Here is a 20493-nt window from a genome sequence, read left to right as displayed (position 1 = left end):
CTCCCCAATACAAATTACCCGCCTCCCCAATACACATAACCCGCCTCCCCAATACATATAATAACCCGCCTCCCCAATACATATAATAACCCGCCTCCCCAATACATATAATAACCCGCCTCCCCAATACACATAATAACCTGCCTCCCCAATACAAATTACCCGCCTCCCCAATACACATAACCCGCCTCCCCAATACATATAATAACCCGCCTCCCCAATACACATAATAACCCGCCTCCCCAATACATATAATAACCCGCCTCCCCAATACACATAATAACCCGCCTCCCCAATACAAATTACCCACCTCCCCAATACAAATTACCCGCCTCCCCAATACATATAATAACCCGCCTCCCCAATACATATAATAACCCGCCTCCCCAATACACATAATAACCTGCCTCCCCAATACAAATTACCCACCTCCCCAATACAAATTACCCGCCTCCCCAATACACATAACCCGCCTCCCCAATACATATAATAACCCGCCTCCCCAATACACATAATAACCCGCCTCCCCAATACATATAATAACCCGCCTCCCCAATACACATAATAACCCGCCTCCCCAATACAAATTACCCACCTCCCCAATACAAATTACCCGCCTCCCCAATGCACATAACCCGCCTCCCCAATACATATAATAACCCGCCTCCCCAATACATATAATAACCCGCCTCCCCAATACACATAATAACCTGCCTCCCCAATACAAATTACCCACCTCCCCAATACAAATTACCCGCCTCCCCAATACACATAACCCGCCTCCCCAATACATATAATAACCCGCCTCCCCAATACATATAATAACCCGCCTCCCCAATACATATAATAACCCGCCTCCCCAATACACATAATAACCTGCCTCCCCAATACAAATTACCCGCCTCCCCAATACAAATAATAACCCACCTCCCCAATATACATAATAACTCGCCTCCCCAATACAAATTACCCGCCTCCCCAATACAAATAATAACCCACCTCCCCAATATACATAATAACTCGCCTCCCCAATACAAATTACCTGCCTCCCCAATACAAATAATAACCCACCTCCCCAATACACATAATAATCCCGCCTCCCCAATACAAATAATAACCCGCCTCCCCAATATACATAATAACTCGCCTCCCCAATATACATAACTCGCCTCCCCAATACAAATAATAACCCCCTCCCCAATACATATAATAACCCGCCTCCCCAATACAAATTACCCGCCTCCCCAATACAAATAATAACCCACCTCCCCAATATACATAACTCGCCTCCCCAATACACATAATAATCCCGCCTCCCCAATACAAATAATAACCCCGCCTCCCCAATACACATAATAACACACCTCCCCAATACACATAACCCGCCTCCCCAATACACATAATAACCCGCCTCCCCAATACACATAATAACCCGCCTCCCCAATACACATAATAACCCCGCCTCCCCAATACACATAATAACGCACCTCCCCAATATACATAATAACCCGCCTCCCCAATATACATAATAACGCACCTCCCCAATACACATAACCCGCCTCCCCAATACACATAATAACCCGCCTCCCCAATACACATAATAACCCGCCTCCCCAATACACATAATAACCCCGCCTCCCCAATACACATAATAACGCACCTCCCCAATATACATAATAACTCGCCTCCCCAATATACATAACTCGCCTCCCCAATACACATAATAATCCCGCCTCCCCAATACACATAATAACCCCGCCTCCCCAATACACATAATAACGCACCTCCCCAATATATATAATAACTCGCCTCCCCAATATACATAACTCGCCTCCCCAATACAAATAATAGCCCCGCCTCCCCAATACAAATAATAGCCCCGCCTCCCCAATACAAATAATAACCCCGCCTCCCCAATATACATAATAACTCGCCTCCCCAATATACATAACTCGCCTCCCCAATACACATAATAATCCCGCCTCCCCAATACACATAATAACCCCGCCTCCCCAATACACATAATAACCCACCTCCCCAATACACATAACCCGCCTCCCCAATACACATAATAACCCGCCTCCCCAATACACATAATAACCCGCCTCCCCAATACACATAATTACCCGCCTCCCCAATACACATAACTCCCACAATAAACATAATAGCCCACTGCCCAATACACATAACCCCCCAACAATACACATAAAAGCCACCCACAATACATATTATAACCCCCCTACCTCAATCACACACACACACACACGCTCCGGTTTGTCTGGAGCGGCTCTGCAGTGCTCAGCCAATTGGGGGGTCGGGGAAACAGGCAGGGGCGGGTAGGGATTGGCTGTTTGGAGTGACAGCCCCTCAGCAAACAGAGACTGCAAGCAGTGGAAAACCTGCAGCAGGGAAAGAGAGGTGACGGTACAGTGTACCGAACCGTACCATCACAAACAAACACAAAAAAAGCCCTGTGTAGGACCAGCAGATAACAAGATAGTTAGGGTGCAATAAGACCCTTTGGAAGTGCACTGTGTCCAAGTGTGACTCAATACTTTGTTGGAGTAAACATTATTAACCGAAATTTGGGCCAGAGTCGGGTTGAAGCTCAGCCTCTGTATTGAATATCAATGTACATGTATTGAGATCATACTAATTATGTATAATAGAAAGCTTGAACCTGACAAAATCATGACTAGTGCCTGCCCCCTCAATTAAGGTCTGGCAATATAGCAGGGGCAGAAGAAAGTTACACTGCGCTGGTACTGCCTGTGTCCTTTTCCAAGGGCTGACATAAGAAAATTGACAGCACAAATTACATTTCTTGTTCTTGTCTTTGGAAAAAAGACTAATTGTAACTCCAACTTCCTTAAAGTAGTAAAAATGGGACTTCTTTAGGTGTTGTGAAACGTGCAAATATTAGGGAGTCTATGTAGCCACCCACAGGCAGTACAACCCATAATCCAAAGTACAATTTAGAGAGGATTATGGGGGAAATGCTATCAACTAGTCGCAAGTAAATCACGGGTGGGCAACTCCAGTCCTCAAGACCCCCAAAAAGGTTTGGTTTTAAGGATATCCCTGCTTCAGCACAGGTGGCTCAATCAGTGCCTCAGACTGAGCCACCTGTGCTGTAAGGGGTTTCCTGAAAACCTAACCTTTTGGTGTGTCTTGAGGACTGGAGTTGCCCACCCCTGCTGTATACAATACAGTTCACTATATTTCTGAGGTGCGCAAATTTTTTGGGAGGGAGTGACGCGGCACTTACAGAGGCCCCACGCTCTTCCCCAAAGCATTTCAATTAAATGGCGGGGAGCGCGCGTGAGGCCTCTGTAAATTCCCTTACCTGGTCTCCGGCGGCTTCTGACGACGCGTCACCATGGCAACGCGGCGTCAAATGACACTGCTGGGTCACATGACATCGTGACGCAGAAGACTCCGGAGAACAGGTATGGTGGAGTGGGGGAGGGGGCGTGAGCAGGCAGGGGGGCGCCCCTGCAGGCGGAAAAGTTTGCGCACCACTGCATTATATCGTATGTAGCTATCAACATGTGAGGTGTCCTTTTTTTTTTATTTTTTTAAGAATCACAGGGTTAAGGGTGTCACAGTAAGTACAAATAACCAAACACAGGCATTTTAAAAGTCTAAGGCCAATCTCACTTACGCAGCAATTGGAAGTGTGCAGTAAGCACTGCTGCCACTTTAACCTTCTTTTCACACTAGAAATGAGGGGTGGGAATTTATTGTTTTTAATATGCTTAACATTGCTTGGCTTGGGCTAGAAATCGGTTCTCAATCTTTTTATGTCATGATCCCACATTTGTGCTTGTACATGTAATGTATAAAATGCGTCTACGCCATGTATTCTAATGAAATACAGCCCGCTATGAATTGAAAGTGATCTTAAATCCATATAATTTATAATATTCACCGATTATGCTTTTAATATTTAATGCGTTGTGATGTGACGTATGTCAGTGATTTAACAGCTAAGTACTAAACAGATACAAGGGGCATATTTTCTAGGGGTGCTACAATTGTAAGCTATACAGTATGGCTAAGCCTCCTTGACCGGAATTGTGCCACCCATCACCCTTGTCCTGCACCGCTGGCAGATGCTTGTTATATTGTAACAGAAGCTTAAATAATAGATACCTTAAAAAGCAAGTACTTCTAAGACAAGCGTCCTTTGATGTCAAATAGCTTTTTTTTCTTCAATTGGACAGCTTTTCCGTTCACAAATAAATGTATTTCAAAAAAAATATTTTGGCCATGAATAATTTGAAAAAGAGAATTTACTAAAGAACAATTATATATATATATATATATATATATATATATATATATATATATATATATAATATAATAATTGGTCTTTACTTCTGTTCCTTTACGAAATACATGTTTTCATGCCTATTCTCATTGTTAGTGATCATGTACTTTGGTTTAAGACACTGAGGGACATGTACGATAGCTACGATGCCTAGTACTGATGGCAAGAAAACTGGAAATGACTTGAATGGCAGTTTTCCTGCGATCTTGCTGCAATCAGCAGTATCAACACTTAATGAGTAAGGCCCGGAGAGTAATGAATAAAGTACAAATCAAATCAAATATTCCCACAAGATAATTTTTTTTGTTATTCCACATCTGTTTATGCAAATGTATATTTTTAAATAAAATACTAAACCTATCCATACTACAGTATGTATCTTTATCAAAAATAGACATCAGTGAACTGGAACTCGAATCCCTATAATATATTGTGCTTTCACTGAGGTCGGTGCATGGTGTTATGTAAGACTATTTAATGCACCTGACATGCCTTTGCCTTACTGACCACCTAATGTAGTAAGTGGATTAGTAAAAGCACTTTACATACACTTCTAGGTCTTACATCTCTAGGTTATATCACAGAAATGCATATAATGAGTTCTGATGTAATGATTTTAGTGTGTGAATTCTAAGATGGAACCATTATAATAATTGCATATTTCAGCAGTATGAAATGATATAATACTTAGAAGTGAAGTTTTAGATCAATAACTTTTGGTCCCTTGAAAACAGAATGATGTTTAAAAGCATCAGATCCACATGCTTGATTTTAAAAGTAAATTGACATACAGTAATAAACATACGGTACGATTCCATTATTGAAAAACTGGCAGAAACTCCAGTAGCGGGCTGTGGGACTGACAGCCACCAGATGTCCCTCTGTACTTCCTGTTATTTGATCCCATGTATCTGCATGTCCCGGAAAGCAGAATGGAAAAAAGGGAGAGGGAGTGGCTCAGTGAGTAAAGACACTGACTGGGACGGAGTTTGCAGCAGGGGAACCTGGTTCAATTCCTGGTGTTGGTTCCTTGTGACCTTGGGCAAGTCATTTTATCTCCCTGTGCCTCAGGCATCACAAAATATAGATTCAACAGGGCAGGGACTGTGTCTGCAAAATGTCTCTGAAAAACTAGCAGCGCTATACAAGAAAATATATATATTAGAAGTCGAACACACCGTACAGCCGTTCAAGTTAATGGGCCATAAGCGGTCATGGGGTGTTACTCCATTACCATAAGACACCTGCTGGACCACAAGACACATTTATGTGCATATTTACTAAGATCTGCTGGAAATTGTCTTGTTGAGTAGCATTGCTTAGTATATAAGCGTATATAGTATACAAGCTGATATACCCGGCGTTGCCCGGGATGTAAATCCGTAATAGGTAGTATTAGCTATAAATAGGGGAACAATAGGTTGACTATTTGGTGGAAAGGTTGTATAATGATGTTGAAAAGAAACATGGAAGAAAATGTAAAACGATGTTGTTTAAAAATGGTTTATTGGAAACACATCACAGTACAATGTATATTTTGGTGATGTAAAAATGTGAGGTGTGTGTCCTGCTAGGGTGTGAGCAGGTGTGAGCGGGTGTGAGGCGGCGGGTGGGTATTCAGTACTTTGTGAGTGCTGGCTTTGGGTGGGGCTCCCGCTAGGGTGTGAGAGGGTGTGAGGTGGCGGGTGTCTGGTGAGTGCGTGTGGTGGTCAGTGATGTCGGTGCGTAGGGGTGTGAGTGCGACGGGTGGGTGTGAGGCGGGAGGCGCCAGGTGGGTGGTGAGTGGGTGCGGCAGCAGGTCAGTGATGTAGGGGCGGGAGGCGGCAGGTGTGTGTCGAGGGTCGGGTGGGTGAGAGGCAGCGGGTGTGTGTCGTGAGAGGCGGCAGGTGTCTGTTGAGTGCGGGCGGCGGCTGTGGGGCGCAGGGGTGTGAGGCGGCAGGTGGGTGAAAGGGGGAGGCGACGGGAGTGCGGGCGGGTGAAAGGCGGGCGGGCGGCGAGTGGGTGAAAGGCAGAAGCAGGTGGTGGCGCGTGGGTGAAAGGCAGGGGCAGGAGGGCGCGTGGGTGAAAGGCAGGGGCGGGAGGGCGCGTGGGTGAAAGGCAGGGGCGAAAGGGTGTGTGGGTGAAAAACAGGGGCAGGCGGGTGGTGGGTGAAAGGCAGGGGCGGGTGGTGGGTGGGTGAAAGGGCAGGCGGGTGAAAAAAGGGACGGGCAGGTGAAAGGCAGAGGCGGGAGTGTGGGCGGCGGGTGGGTGAAAGGCAGGGGCGGGAAGGCAGGTGCAGGGGGGCGGGAAGGCAGGTGCAGGGGGGGAAGGCAGGGGCGGGGGGGAAGGCAGGGGCGGGGGGGAAGGCAGGGGCAGGGGGGAAGGCAGGGGCGGGGGGGAAGGGGCAGGGGGGAAGGCAGGGGCGGGGGGGAAGGCAAGGGCGGGGGGAAGGCAGGGGCAGTGCGGGGGGGGGGGGAAGGCAGGGGCGGTGCGGTGTGGGAAGGCAGGGGCGGTGTGGGAAGGCAGGGGCGGGAGGGGAAGGCAGGGGGGAAGGCAGGGGTTAGGGGAGGAAAGGCTTGGGGGGAAGGTGGGGGAAGGCGCGAATGGGGGGGGAAGGCAGGGACGGGTGGAGGAAGGCAGGGGTGGGGGGAAAGGCAGGGGCGGGGGGAAGGCAGGGGCGGAAGGGGGGTGTCAGTGTGTGTATTAGTGTGTCTGTCACTGTGTGTGTGTCACTGTTTCTGTCACTGTGTGTGTCAATGTCTGCCACTGTGTCTGTCACTGTGTGTGTGTCACTTTGTCTGTCACTTTGTCTGTCACTGTGTGTGTCACTGTGTCTGTCACTATGTGTGTGTCACTGTGCCTGTCACTATGTGTGTGTCACTGTGTCTGTCAGTGTGTGTGTGTGTTTGGGGGCAGGGGCAAAAACGGAGCTGGGGCAGGGGCAAAAACAGAGCTGGGGGGGTCAAAAATGGAGCTGGGGGGAAGGGCAAAAACGGAGCTCTGGGGGGGGTCAAAAACGGAGCTGGGGGGAGGGGCAAACACGGAGCTGGGGGGGAGGGGCAAAAACAGCTGGGGCGGACAGCCGTTGAGGAGGGCCTGAGGGGTGATAGTGGGGGGGGGGGGGGCAGGTCCGGAGGGGTGAGGGGGGGAGTGCTGTACTTACTTTTGGTGTCGTGGTCAGCTTCTCCAGTGTGTGTGTGTGTGTGTGTGTGTTTGTTATGGATGTAATCCGCAGGGTAGGCTCACAGATCTCAGGGCTCACACAGTATGAGGAAGCTTCTGGTGTGTGAGTGGAACAGTGGCTTAGAGTAGACCGGCCAATGAGAGCCATGGGGGGGGGGGGAGGCGAGACACCGGCCAATGAGAGCCGTGTGGAGGGCGGGCGGAGCAACGGACAAATCAAATGGTCTCCAGACACTCACAACCACGATTTTCAAATGTATATATATAGATATGGCCAATGTGCCATATTGCTTCATTATATATCCATGGGGAGCACTGCATACCCCCAACCTTTTGTTTAAAGTCACAGAGTAGTTGGGCATCTTCTTCATTGACATCTGGCATTGGGAGTAAGTAGTGTGGAAACCCTTTTAGATCTGAAATGCTTAGAAATCCAGCAAAGCTGCAGAAAGTTGGTAAATGATAACTTCAAGGTTGTCATTTTATTTCACATGTATGATTCTTTTAGTTTGCAAATGACTGGTAATTTAACAACCCTTGGACTGCATTGTGCCTTACTAGCTTTCATTATAATTGAATCTTTTAACTCTTGAGAATCCATGACTTGTGATGTATTTTATTGCACCTGAAAGCACAGTATTGTATTATGTATTAGAGATGGGAGAGGGCAGTGGCAGATTAAGACCCTCTGGGGCCCCTAAGTACCAAACCTTTGAGGGCCTGTCCTCGAGACAGCCCCCCTCCTGCAGCTTCATGTGATGCCGCGTTGTAATGGCAACTCGTCACCATGTGACGTCGGGTCGCCATGACAATGCAACGCTGCACAAGGAGGGCCGCTCTGGAGACGATCAGAGACACCCCTCTCTCTCTCTTACACACACCTTACCTTGGGCGAGGTCCATGAACTCTGCAGCTCCCTCCTCCAGCTTCCTCCTCCGATCGGGTGGAAGTTGTATCTTGGCGCCGACAGAAGGAGGCAGAGTATGGCAGAGATATGGCAGAGTGACTGCCGGGCATGGGGAGCTGGGGAGCCGCAGCACCGGCCCACCGCAACCTACGGAGTCGCGTAACCTTGGGGGCCCCAAGGATCATGCCTAGTGAGTAATCCGGCACTGGGAAAGGGGGGGAGGGAGGGCTTAGGGTGGGGCACAAAAGTCTTTGTCATCACAATAGTGAAGAAATTGAAATGATAGTGGGGCTGGACATATTGCACATAGAAATAACAATTGTGGGACAAATATAGTACTTAACTGGGTTCCAATGGATATCAAAAGACCAATACGACATGAAGAGATACATTATAACCGCTGTACCTGGAACATCATTCGGGAGGCCTTCATCCAGCAGTAGATTGTCAAGGAATTATTTTATATATATATATATATATATATATATATATATATATATATATATATATATATATATATATATATATATATATATATATCATCACTCCTTGTCAATCCAATGCTGGGTGAGGGGATCTTCCAGTAACTACGCGGGTTGCAAGTCTTTCTTCTCCACGTCACTCCAACAAATTTCCTAATTTCATTCTCCCATCATATTTTTTGTTTGCATCCCAATGTCAACTTTCCTTGTGACCTTGGGTAAGTCACTTCATCTCCATGTGCCTCAGGCACCATAAATGTAAGCTCCAGGGAGCAGGGACATAATTGCCTGCAAAATTCTACGTACAGAAACCATACACAATACATTGTCAGTTGTAAAAAGAAATCATTTAAATATATATATACTATAAAACCCAGAACCAAAACCCCCAGAAAGTTTTTTAGATGCCAAACCAAAAAAGGCAAAGGGAGCATCCCAACTTTGTCTAGTTCTATATATAATTTGAGTGTTGAGCTATGTAGATTTCAATATATCATCTGAAAGCAAGCAAACAAAGCAATATTCTAATGTTATTACACATCATTAATACCTGCACAATTCCCTCTTCTTTCATTTTCCATTAGCAAAATAATTCTCTTAAAGTGCAGACAACTGCTAATGTCATTATAATATTTCCCGAAATTCCTAGTAAGAACTACAGTGGGAGATTGTCTGCATTGATTGACTGATACACTACTACATAATGGAGACGTCCATAAAGCATTCTAAGAACTGGAGCATGGTGACTGGGTAAAGGTGAAATTCTCCTGACGTGAAATAATAAGAGAAAAAAGTGAAATCAGAGAGTGCTGCCAAGGTGTCACCACAAGATACATTTGCTAAAGGAGGTAAACTGAAGGGCTGTCAGGGAGTTTGGATCAATTGAGCAGCAGCTGTAATAAAGGATTGTGGATTTCCCAAATATACTTGATCTAATTTATTGTCTTCTGGTTGTTCATCATCTCTTGAAATATACACGAGTGCTGAAGGTCACATCACATACAGGGCCATATTTGCTTAGCCGTGCTACTCCGATAGACACCTACCAGGACACGGCTTAGTAAATAAAGACCCTTACAGCTCATTGAAGAAGTAAATGGACTGTAAGGTGTCTTCCAGCAAGGAATATGTCTTAGGCCACGGGCATGCGCGCTCACGCCTGGCAGTGAGCCCCTGCAGCCGCAATGAGAGCGGCTTTAGCAGGGGCTCGTGAACGCTTCCGCAGGCGTGTGCAAGCGTAGCGGACAATTTTTTTTTAAGTCTAAGCGTTCACGGGAGCGCAGGGCCGGTCACGTGAGTGGTTCGCCCAATGAGGGGGAACCAGCTCCGTGACATCAATGGCCCGCCCCCCCTACATGCCCCTGGAACGGCGCGCGAACTAAGGCCAGGGAAAGCACGCGCTTTCCCTCAGCCTTCGCACAGCTGAAGTCTCTATGGACTCAGCCTTATGGAGAAACACAGCTTGGTAAATATAGTTCATTCACTTGAATAGGTGATGTAGAGTCTTCCAGCATGGATGGTGCTTAGAGAGTAGCACTTCTCAGTGAATGTGGCCCACAGTGTATTATTCAAAGCACATGTATCTGAAAAGTAAGGTAGAGTGCGCAACACTTCAAAAAAGGGATGCAAATCTACTATACAAATTGCAGTATTATTATTACTACAGTTCTATTGTTATAACACCAATGGTGTATTTGTATGCGATGCTTTACTTTGCAAGCATGCAAACCATTACCTGGAAAGTTAAAGGGATAGAGGACAAAAGCAATATATATATACTGTATATAGATATATATATATATATATATATATATATATATATGAGAGAGATATATATATATATATATTTATATATATATATATATCTTCTTATACTATATTTGTGAAAGCACTGTATGCCTGTCTGCATGGCCTCTGTCCCTAGGGGAAATCTCATTGGTCCCTTGGCCCGCCCGCCCCCGCACACCTCTCATTGGCCTGAGGCGGAGTGACGGGCCAAAGGACACAACACACACACACACACACCTCCCCCCCCAAAAAATAAGTACAACATTCCCCCCCCTCTCACCCCTGTGGACTTGCCCCCCCCCAACTGTCACCCCTCTGGCCCTCCTCAACGGCTGGCCGCCCTTGACCACCCACCTTCTCCCTTCCCGGCGCTGGCCTGCAACAACAGAGCCACCCCCTATCACCATTACGGCCCCTTTGCTACGCCCTTACCCCACGCGGCACTTTCCGCCGCGGGTGCTCTAAAAGGAGCACGCTGCCGGCGGGGAGGGGTGGTTTCGGGGAGCAGAGGGGTCTGGCAGCCAGAAGGGGTCTAGCAGTCACGTTCCCCGCTTCGGGTCCGGCGGCCGCGCACGGTAGGCGGAGGTACAGCCACTGGTGTGCCACGTGGTGCTCCCGCAGGGGGAGCACAGGCACTTGCGTGCTCCGAGCGTTAGACCCGCCCGGTCCCCGAGGCGGGAAGTGGAGCGGCCAGCCATGCGGCACCCCCTCCCCCCCCCCAACAACACCCTCTATCAGCACACGTACCCCACAACGCCACCGCCAGACAGCAGAAACAGAACACTATAACCACCCCTCCTGCCACCACTCTGCGGGACCTCACAAACAGCCCGCTCACCAACCCCCCCCTCCCCTCCTCCCCTCTCTTCCCCCCCCTCCCCTCTCTTCTCCCCCCCCCTCCCCTCTCTTCCCCCCCCCTCCCCTCTCTTCCCCCCCCCCTCCCCTCTCTTTCTCCCCCCTCCCCTCTCTTTCTCCCCCCCCTCCCCTCTCTTTCTCCCCCACCTCCCCTCTCTTTCTCCCCCACCTCCCCTCTCTTTCTCCCCCCCTCCCCTCTCTTTCTCCCCCCCTCCCCTCTCTTTCTCCCCCCCCTCCCCTCTCTTTCTCCCCCCCTCCCCTCTCTTTCTCCCCCCCCTCCCCTCTCTTTCTCCCCCCCCCTCCCCTCTCTTTCTCCCCCCCCCAACCCCTCACTTCACCCCCCACCCCTCTCTTCTCCCCCCCTCCCCACACTTCTCCCCCCCCTCCCCTCTCTTTCACTCCCCCCCTCCCCACACAATCTCCCCCCCTCCCCTCTCTTTCTCTCCCCCCTCCCCTCTCTTTCTCCCCCCTCCCCTCTCTTTCTCCCTCCCCTCTCTTTCTCCCCCCCCTCCCCACTCTCACCCCCCCCACCCCACTCTTCTCCCCCCCACCCAAACTCTCCCCCCCACTCCTCTCTTCCCCCCCCCCCACCCCCCCTCACTCCCCCCCCCCCTCAAACCCCCACCCCAACCCCCCTCACTTCCCCCCCCACCCCAAACCCCCCCACCCACCAACCACCCCCCTCCCCCCCCCACAAACCCCCCACCCCACAAACCCCCCCCACACAACCCCCCCACCACTCAATCCCCCCCTCCCACTCTTCCCCCCCTCCCTCACTTCCCCCCCACCCTCTCCCCCCCCACCCTCTCTTCCCCCCCACCCCACTCCCCCCCCACCCTCACTTCCCCCCCCCAACCCCTCAATCCCCCCCCCCACCCACTCAACCCCCCCACCCACTCTTCCCCCCCACCCACACTTCCCCCCCCACCCCCACTTCTCCCCCCCACCCCACACTTCACCCCCCCACCCCCACAAACACCCCCCCCCACCCCCCCCTCCCAAACCTCCCCCCCACCCCTCTCAAACACCCCCACCCACAAACACCCCCCCCCCACCCACCAAACTCCCCCCCCCACACAACACCCCCCCACCCCACTCAAACCCCCCCCCCAACACCCCCTCCCCACAAACCCCCCCACCCCCACAAACACCCCCCACCCCCACAACACCCCACCCACAAACACCCCCCACCCCCACAAAACCCCCCCACCCCACACAAACCCCCCCCCCAACAAACACCCCCACCAAACCCCCCCCACACAAACACCCCCCCACCCCCTCACAAACCCCCCCCCCCTCCCCCCCACACTTCACCCCCCCACCCCCACAAACACCCCCCCCCACACTTACCCCCCCCCCCTCACAACTCCCCCCCCCCTCCCCCCCACAAACACCCCCCCCACACAAACACCCCCCCCCACACAACACCCCCCCCCCCCACAAACACCCCCCCCCTCACAAACCCCCCCCACCCACTCAACACCCCCACCCCACACTTCACCCCCCACCCCACACTTTCTCCCCCCCTCCCCACTCAAACACCCCCCCACCCCTCACAATCACCCCCCCTCCCCACACAAACACCCCCCCCACCCCCACACTTCACCCCCCCCCACCCCACAAACTCCCCCCCTCCCCACACTTCACCCCCCCTCCCCACACTTCACCCCCCCCCCCCTCTCTTTCTCCCCCCCTCCCCTCCTTCACCCCCCCCCCACACTAACCCCCCCCACCCCTCATTCTCCCCCCCCCCACTCAACTCCCCCCCCTCCCCACCAACACCCCCCCTCCCCCACACTCCCCCCCCCCTCCCCCCCTTCACCCCCCCCACCCCCCCCACTCAACACCCCCCCCACCCCACTCTTCCCACCCCCCCCCCTCCCCCACCTCACTCTCCCCCCCTCCCCTCTCTCACCCCCCCACCCCACACAAACTCCCCCCCACCCACACAATCACCCCCACCCCTCCCCCCACACACACCCCCCCTCCCCACACAAACACCCCCCCCACCCACCAACTCCCCCCCCCACCCCCCACACAATCCCCCCCCCCACCCTCTTCCCCCCCCCTCCCCCCTCCCACACTCCCCCCCTCCCCTCTTCCCCCCCCACCCACACTTCCCCCCCACCCTCTTTCCCCCCCCCCTCAACCCCCCCCCCTCTTCCCCCCCTCCCACACTTCCCCCCCTCCCTCTCTTCCCCCCACCCACTCTCCCCCCCCCACACTTCCCCCCCCCACTTCCCCCCCTCCCACACTTCCCCCCCTCCCACTCTTCCCCCCCCACCCTCTCTTCCCCCCCCTCCCTCTCTTTCCCCCCCCCTCCCTCTTCCCCCCCCCTCCCTCTCTTCCCCCCCTCCCTCTCTTCCCCCCCTCCCTCTCTTTCTCCCCCCCCCTCCCCTCTCTTTCTCCCCCCCCCTCCCCTCACTCCCCCCCCTCTCTTTCTCCCCCCCTCCCCCTCTTTCTCCCCCCCTCCCCCTCTTTCTCCCCCCCTCCCCTCTCTTTCTCCCCCTCCCCTCCACTCTCTTTCTCCCCCCCTCCCCTCTCTTTCTCCCCCCCATCCCTCTCTTTCTCCCCCCTCCCCTCTTTTCTCCCCCCCTCCCCTCTCTTTCTCCCCCCCCTCCCCTCTCTTTCTCCCTACTCCCCTCTTTCTCCCCCCCTCCCCTCTCTTTATCCCCCCCCTCCCCTCTCTTTCTCCCCCCCCTCTATTTCTCCCCCTCCTCCCCTCTCTTTCTCCCCCTCTCCCCTCTCTTTCTCCCCCCCTCCCCTCTCTTTCTCCCCCCTCCCCTCTTTCTCCCCCCTCTCTTTCTCCCCCCCTCTCTTTCTCCCCCCCTCTCTTTCTCCCCCCTTCCCCTCTCTTTCTCCCCCCCTCCCCTCTCTTTCTCCCCCCCTCCCCTCTTTCTCCCCCCCTCTCTTTCTCCCCCCCTCTCTTTCTCCCCCCCTCCCCTCTCTTTATCCCCCCCTCCCCTCTCTTTCCCCCCCTCCCCTCTCTTTCTCCCCCCTCCCCTCTCTTTCTCCCCCCCTCCCCTCTCTTTCTCCCCCCCTCCCCTCTCTTTCTCCCCCCCCTCCCCTCTCTTTCTCCCCCCCCTCCCCTATCTTTCTCCCCCCCTCCCCTCTCTTTCTCCCCCCCCTCCCCTCTCTTTCTCCCCCCCTCCCCTCTCTTTCTCCCCCCCTCCCCTCTCTTTCTCCCCCCCATCCCTCTCTTTCTCCCCCCCCCTCCCCTCTCTTTCTCCCCCCCTCCCCTCTCTTTCTCCCTCCCTCCCCTCTTTCTCCCCCCCTCCCCTCTCTTTCTCCCCCCTTCTTTCTCCCCCTCCCCTCTCTTTCTCCCCCCCCTCTCTTTCTCCCCCCCCTCCCATCTCTTTCTCCCCCCTCCCCTCTCTTTCTCCCCCCCCTCCCCTCTCTTTCTCCCCCTCCTCCCCTCTCTTTCTCCCCCCCCTCCCCTCTTTTTCTCCCCCCCCCTCCCCTCTTTCTCCCCCCCTCCCCTCTTTCTCCCCCCCTTCTCTCTTTCTCCCCCCCTCCCCTTCTCCCCTTCTCCCCCCCTCCCCTTCTCCCCTTCTCCACCCCTTCCCTCTCTTTCTCCCCCCCCTTCCCTCTCTTTCTCTCCCCCCCTCCCCTCTCTTTCTCTCCCCCCCCTCCCCTCTCTTTCTGCCCCCCTCCCCTCTCTTTCTTCCCCCCTCCCCTCTCTTCCCCCCCTCCCCTCCTTTCCCCCCCTCCCCTCTCTTCCCCCCCCTCCCCTCTCTTCCCCTCCCTCCCCTCTCTTCTCCCCCCTCCCCTCTCTTCCCCCCCCCCCTCCCCTCTCTTCCCCCCTTTCTTTTCCCCCCACATCAACCCACCTCTTTTCCCTCCCCCACACCACCCACCTCTTTCCCACACCACCTCTTTCCCACACCACCCCACCTCTTTCCCACACCACACCACCCCACCTCTTCTCCCCACCTCTTCTCCCCCCCACACCACCCCACCTCTTCTCCCCCCCACACCACCCCACCTCACAATTTTTGAACAACAACTACATCATATCATTTCACGCATTTACATCCCGGGCAATGCCGGGTATATCAGCTAGTATATATATATTTATATATATATATATATATATATATATATATATATATATATGCGCCAAAGAGCTCACAATCTAAGTAATAAAGTGGAAAACGCAGATACATTAATAATTTGGGAGAGTGTTCTTTAGTCCCGATTGCCAAGAAAAGGTGGATAAGTAAGTTACTATTGGGTCATTGGCCCTTATTTAATATGCTGTGAATGAGTCTGCCCCTTTTGTGTGGCGAGAATTTAGCTTCATTCATTTGAACGCGGCTGAATTCTACCCAAGCAAAGGGAAGAATATTTCACAAGGGCCCCTTGTTTGATTTTGTGTGTGTTTCCTTCAAGTCGGCAGGCTTTAATCCATCCTTGAAGACAGTTTGCAAACACTTATCTTCATATTTAATTCATATCTGCTTAATATAAATAAACGCTGAAGATAAAAAAAAAAAAAAACCTGTTTCTGACACTGGCAGCTTTTCTTCAGTGGTTTTGTTTTCTTTGTCTTGTCACTCTTTGTTTTTGTGTTATTTATTATCTGTCTCCCTCTTTTTACATTCTGTCGACACCCGCATAATGACAAATTATCCAGAGAACCACATACACTCCTCAGGACCTAAAACGCTACTCCCAACATTTTATATAAATAATAATGCATATCAAAGAAGCTTAAGTATAAATATCAATATTTCTAGATGGGTAGAACAGGAGGAGAATGAAATCTACGTTTTTTTGTTCGATTTATGTTTTTAAATCGTTTACATGACACTGGCGACACACTTTATTGCAGTGTGGCCAGTACCGCAAGCCGGGAGATTTCCCGGCTTGCAAGTGGCAGCCCCTCGGCGGGCGGTCACACGTCATCGGGTGCCTGCGCCCCCTGCACGCACGTCCAGGGCTCCCCGAGGGAGCCCTGGTGTCCCGCGATGTGGGGGACGGCGGCAGGGGGTTCCGGGGGACCCGGCGGACCCGGAGAGGAGAGGGGGAAGCCGCGATCGGCGGGCCTCTCCTCCGCTGCTTCGGCGCGCGCCCGGCACCCTCCGGCGCGCGCCAGGGAACTGCTGCGGCCGAGAACGGGCAAATGCTCGAATAAACTCGGCCGCAGCAGTGACTTATACTTGTATACAACCGGCTTCATGAACATGGAGGCTTATCTGGGCACTTTCGGATGGAGTCTCCCATTGCAGTAAATGAGAGGTTCTGTCCGATAGTGCCCAGACCGGCACTATCACAGTTCAATGATTACCCCCCAGAGTTAATTCACAGAAAATAACACCTGTTCCTGTTTTGGTTAACATAGTACTATTTTCACTGATTTAACACTGCATACTAATGAATTGACTTTCAGCCTACGTATTATATAAATCTCTCTAAAATAAGGTAAAAAGAGCTTTTCCCCAATGATCAACATTGTAGATTTTTTTTTTTTTAAATCAACTGCTTTTTGAAGCCACTGATCCTAATATTCCTTTGATTGGATCTCAGAGCTTCCATAACATGAGGATCAGGCTTCACAGCACCCTAATACAATGTTATTCTCTTCCCTAATCCATGTTTGCCTCAGTCTGCTGTTGACTCCATGTTTTGCTTCTCTCTGCAGTGTAACCTCTCTCAATAAATGTTTTTATATTTACGGGGTCACAGCCCTCACCCTGTTAGTGCTCAAATCTCCAGCTGTGTAAGGTCTAGTCATTATGTACGCGTGCCTCGTGCAGACCCCAATAATTCATTACCAAATCTAAGCATACCTCCTAAAACACTAGAGAATAGAAGTTGGAAGTATCATGATTAACATGCAAAAAAGCCAATTAAGTATTTAAAGTATCTACATTTTCCCATGGTAACAGATTTCCTAACGTCTTTCTGAATGCACAAAATTAAAAGTGGGATTCAGCAAATCTGCTGCAGGGATTTAACACCTCTGGCAGTGAAGGGGTCATATCCGTATTTTCATGCACCTCACCTCTTGGTTCCTGACACAACTGAATCTTGAATGAGCACATGGACCTAAAAGAAGCCCTCCTCCGGAGAGTCTACGTTGGAATATCGAGCTTTGTCTTTTTGAACTCTTTGGTTAAAACTCGCATGATAATCATTGACCTGAAATATTTTGTCTTGCAGCTTTTTGACAACTTCTACTTTGGGGAACTCGACCTGAATAGGGTTCATCTCTCTCAGAGGTTTTCGGCGGATAGCTCTGGTTACTACGCTTCAGCGGATCAAGTCATCATCTCCTGAGAAATCCGCCTTTCAAGTAACTCTCGGAAATCCTTCTGTTGGATTTCTAGCCCTTAACAGATATGCATTTAATTTTACATTTGATTTAAAGGCAACATGCAACATTATTAAATGTAGTCTGTTTTGTAGAAAAGCCAGGATACGTCTGTTTAATAAATTAAAACAAACAAGTTTACTCAGACATATGGTTCAGGAGGTAGCTATCTGGACTTTGCTGATGTAATTTTTGTCTGAGAATGCAGCTGTGAGGCTTCAGCGTAATATACTGTTATCCCAAAAGTAGAGGGGGCCCCCAAGACTCCAAGGGGTGTTTTTTGGACTCGTGCATCCTACCCTTTAACTCCTGCGGAATAATATACTTTGGCCCAATATATAACTGACCCTTTAACCCATAAAACTTATTACTGCCACTGGGTCATTTTGGTCTTACATGTGACTGACCCTTTGACCTATTAAACTTGTTACAGTCAGGTGATTGGTTCTATGTGGGAATGGTCCTTTGACTGATTAAACAGCCCACCAATTTATCTTTATATAGTGGTTGTTGTAGAGAGAGGTGTTGTAGGCTGTCAGTGTTTTGATATGCAAACAGGCCATTGTGGAAAGAGTAAATACGGTAGGTGCCACAGTGGCTGATGCTTTACCATGCCCTTGTTTGTGCAGCAGTGATGTTTATAACTTCATGTCTCACTGCTGATTCCCTGTTCCCATTGGAGAACAGTGGGTGGAAACACTGAGCTGGAATCCCAAAAGCACAACTAAGTGCCAGTGATGGATCTCAGCAGTGCAATGTACTGATAGCTTTCGTCCCTCGGTGCCAGAAATGCCATCAGCAGCTTCAAGATACTTCCTCCTGGACTTACAATATAAAATAAAGTTATGTTTACTTATGTCTTTCTGTGTTTATTTTGGCAATTAGTTTGCAAAACATTTTTCAATCCTATTAGAGCCACAGTGAATATTAATGGCATGGCCTCCATTAGTATTACTATTGAGTTTGAGTGAGCTAATGTCTCGTCTAACAACAATGATCGGAATTAATAGGACCCCTGGTTTTGTAAGCACTAGAACACAGTCCTCTTTTTGGTAGATCTGTTGGGCTGTGAGATAACCCAGCACTGACCCAATAATCTAGTCTTGGGTCAGTATTTGTTCTGCCCTAATATTACTGCTCACCCACACTTGGTAATTCTGGCTGCTCCTGATTGTGATGGGTCTGCTGCGGATGCACGCTTGTTATCTAAATTATACATCAATAAGCCATTTGTCTTTGTTAGAGGGAAGGATAACACTCTCATTTATTCTCTCTTTTGCATCCTGACACGTCCGTAGCCACCGGCACAAAATATGTCTGTTCTTGTTTTTGTTTTTCCATACAAGTCACCTTAAAAGTTTGTGCTGGATTTTCACCAACCGATAATTGTCATAAAATTTCTGCTTTGAGGGACTAACTTCAAAAAGGATAAAGGGATGACACAGAAATGTAGGACACTCAATTTGCATAGTACTGCCAGCTGCGAAGAACATTAACTTTAAACCATACGTCAGAAGCCTGGTCTGATGTTCTTGAATTCCGTCTTGGTCATAAGCACATGCTGTGCTGTACAAAGTAGAGCAGTAAAGGAACAATAAATTCTTGTTCTTAAAAGCTCACCGTCACATTTGGTACCCGAGGGGACAGGGGGGGAAGGATTTGCCCAACGTCCCCGAGATCTAACATTCATTCCCCCACATTAGACCTGTGTGTTTTCGCCAGAAGGTATCTCCTTGCAGAAAAGGGTACATCCTTGTTTACACTCCTGTTAGGCATTGCAGACTAATGTCATTTACAAAATGGGAAAGTTGAGCATTGTGGTTGTGTACCAACCAACTCCAAGCAAGCCGTGTAATAATGATCCGTGTTGTTTTTCTTTCGATCTGACTCTATTGTTAACACAGGGGTGGGCAACTCCAGTCCTCGAGGTCCACCAACAGGTCAGGTTTTCAGGATATCCCTGACTGACTGAGCCACTGATTGGGCCATTTGTGCTGAAGCAGGGATATCCTGAAAACCTTGTTGGTGGCCCATGAGGACTGGAGTTGCCCACCTCTGTGTTAACAGAATAGTAAACTCAGTACGGAGTCATTGGAGATAGCGGTTACAGTAGGTATGTGTTTGGTCAACTTGCAGCATCGATGTATCCTTTGCTCCCTCTGGCACTCAACAGGTTAATGATGTTCAGTTGTATCCCATTTTGCTGCAATCTACTGAAGCTGCGAAACGACCAGAATTGAACATACAGTGTTGTGCAGTTAATGTTATTTAATTTTAGAACACAACATGTTTTGTTTCCTGGCAAGAAACTGAAGTGCAATACAATATTTTACAACATGCAATGAAAGATTTTGATGCCCTTTCCAGCTGAAATTGGCATCAACTGCACTTTCAAAACCTGTTTTGGAACAAAAAAAAATGGTAATTAAAGGTTTTCAAACAAATATTCTTTAGTCCATTTTCTTGTGTGTTTTTTGTTTTCTTTTCAAATTTATTTTCATTAGAAACAGTTTATAATGCGGCTGAAATGTTACATCACACTACTGAAAGCAGGTTGTTAAAAGCGCTGTCCCATGTAGAACCAAATTGAATGAATGGCAGCAAGGTTAAAAACCAGGGGCTATTTTGAAAAATCAAAGGAGTATAAGTA

The 20493-nt window shown here is 50.2% G+C and overlaps 1 protein-coding gene across 1 annotated transcript in view; it reads left to right on the top strand.

Moving 5' to 3' along the window:
• Positions 1-20289, top strand: part of ASCC1 (activating signal cointegrator 1 complex subunit 1) — a 159381-nt gene extending 139092 nt beyond the window's left edge. The window contains exon 10 of the mRNA XM_075610775.1: positions 17693-20289. Coding sequence (XP_075466890.1) covers positions 17693-17809 — 117 coding nt within the window. The 3' untranslated portion in view covers positions 17810-20289. The remainder of the gene's footprint in view (positions 1-17692) is intronic.
• The last annotated feature ends 204 nt before the right edge of the window (positions 20290-20493 follow it).

Source organism: Ascaphus truei, chromosome 8, assembly GCF_040206685.1.
Source record: "Ascaphus truei isolate aAscTru1 chromosome 8, aAscTru1.hap1, whole genome shotgun sequence".
Classification (NCBI taxonomy): domain Eukaryota; kingdom Metazoa; phylum Chordata; class Amphibia; order Anura; family Ascaphidae; genus Ascaphus; species Ascaphus truei.
This window is presented reverse-complemented; position numbering and strand designations above follow the sequence as displayed.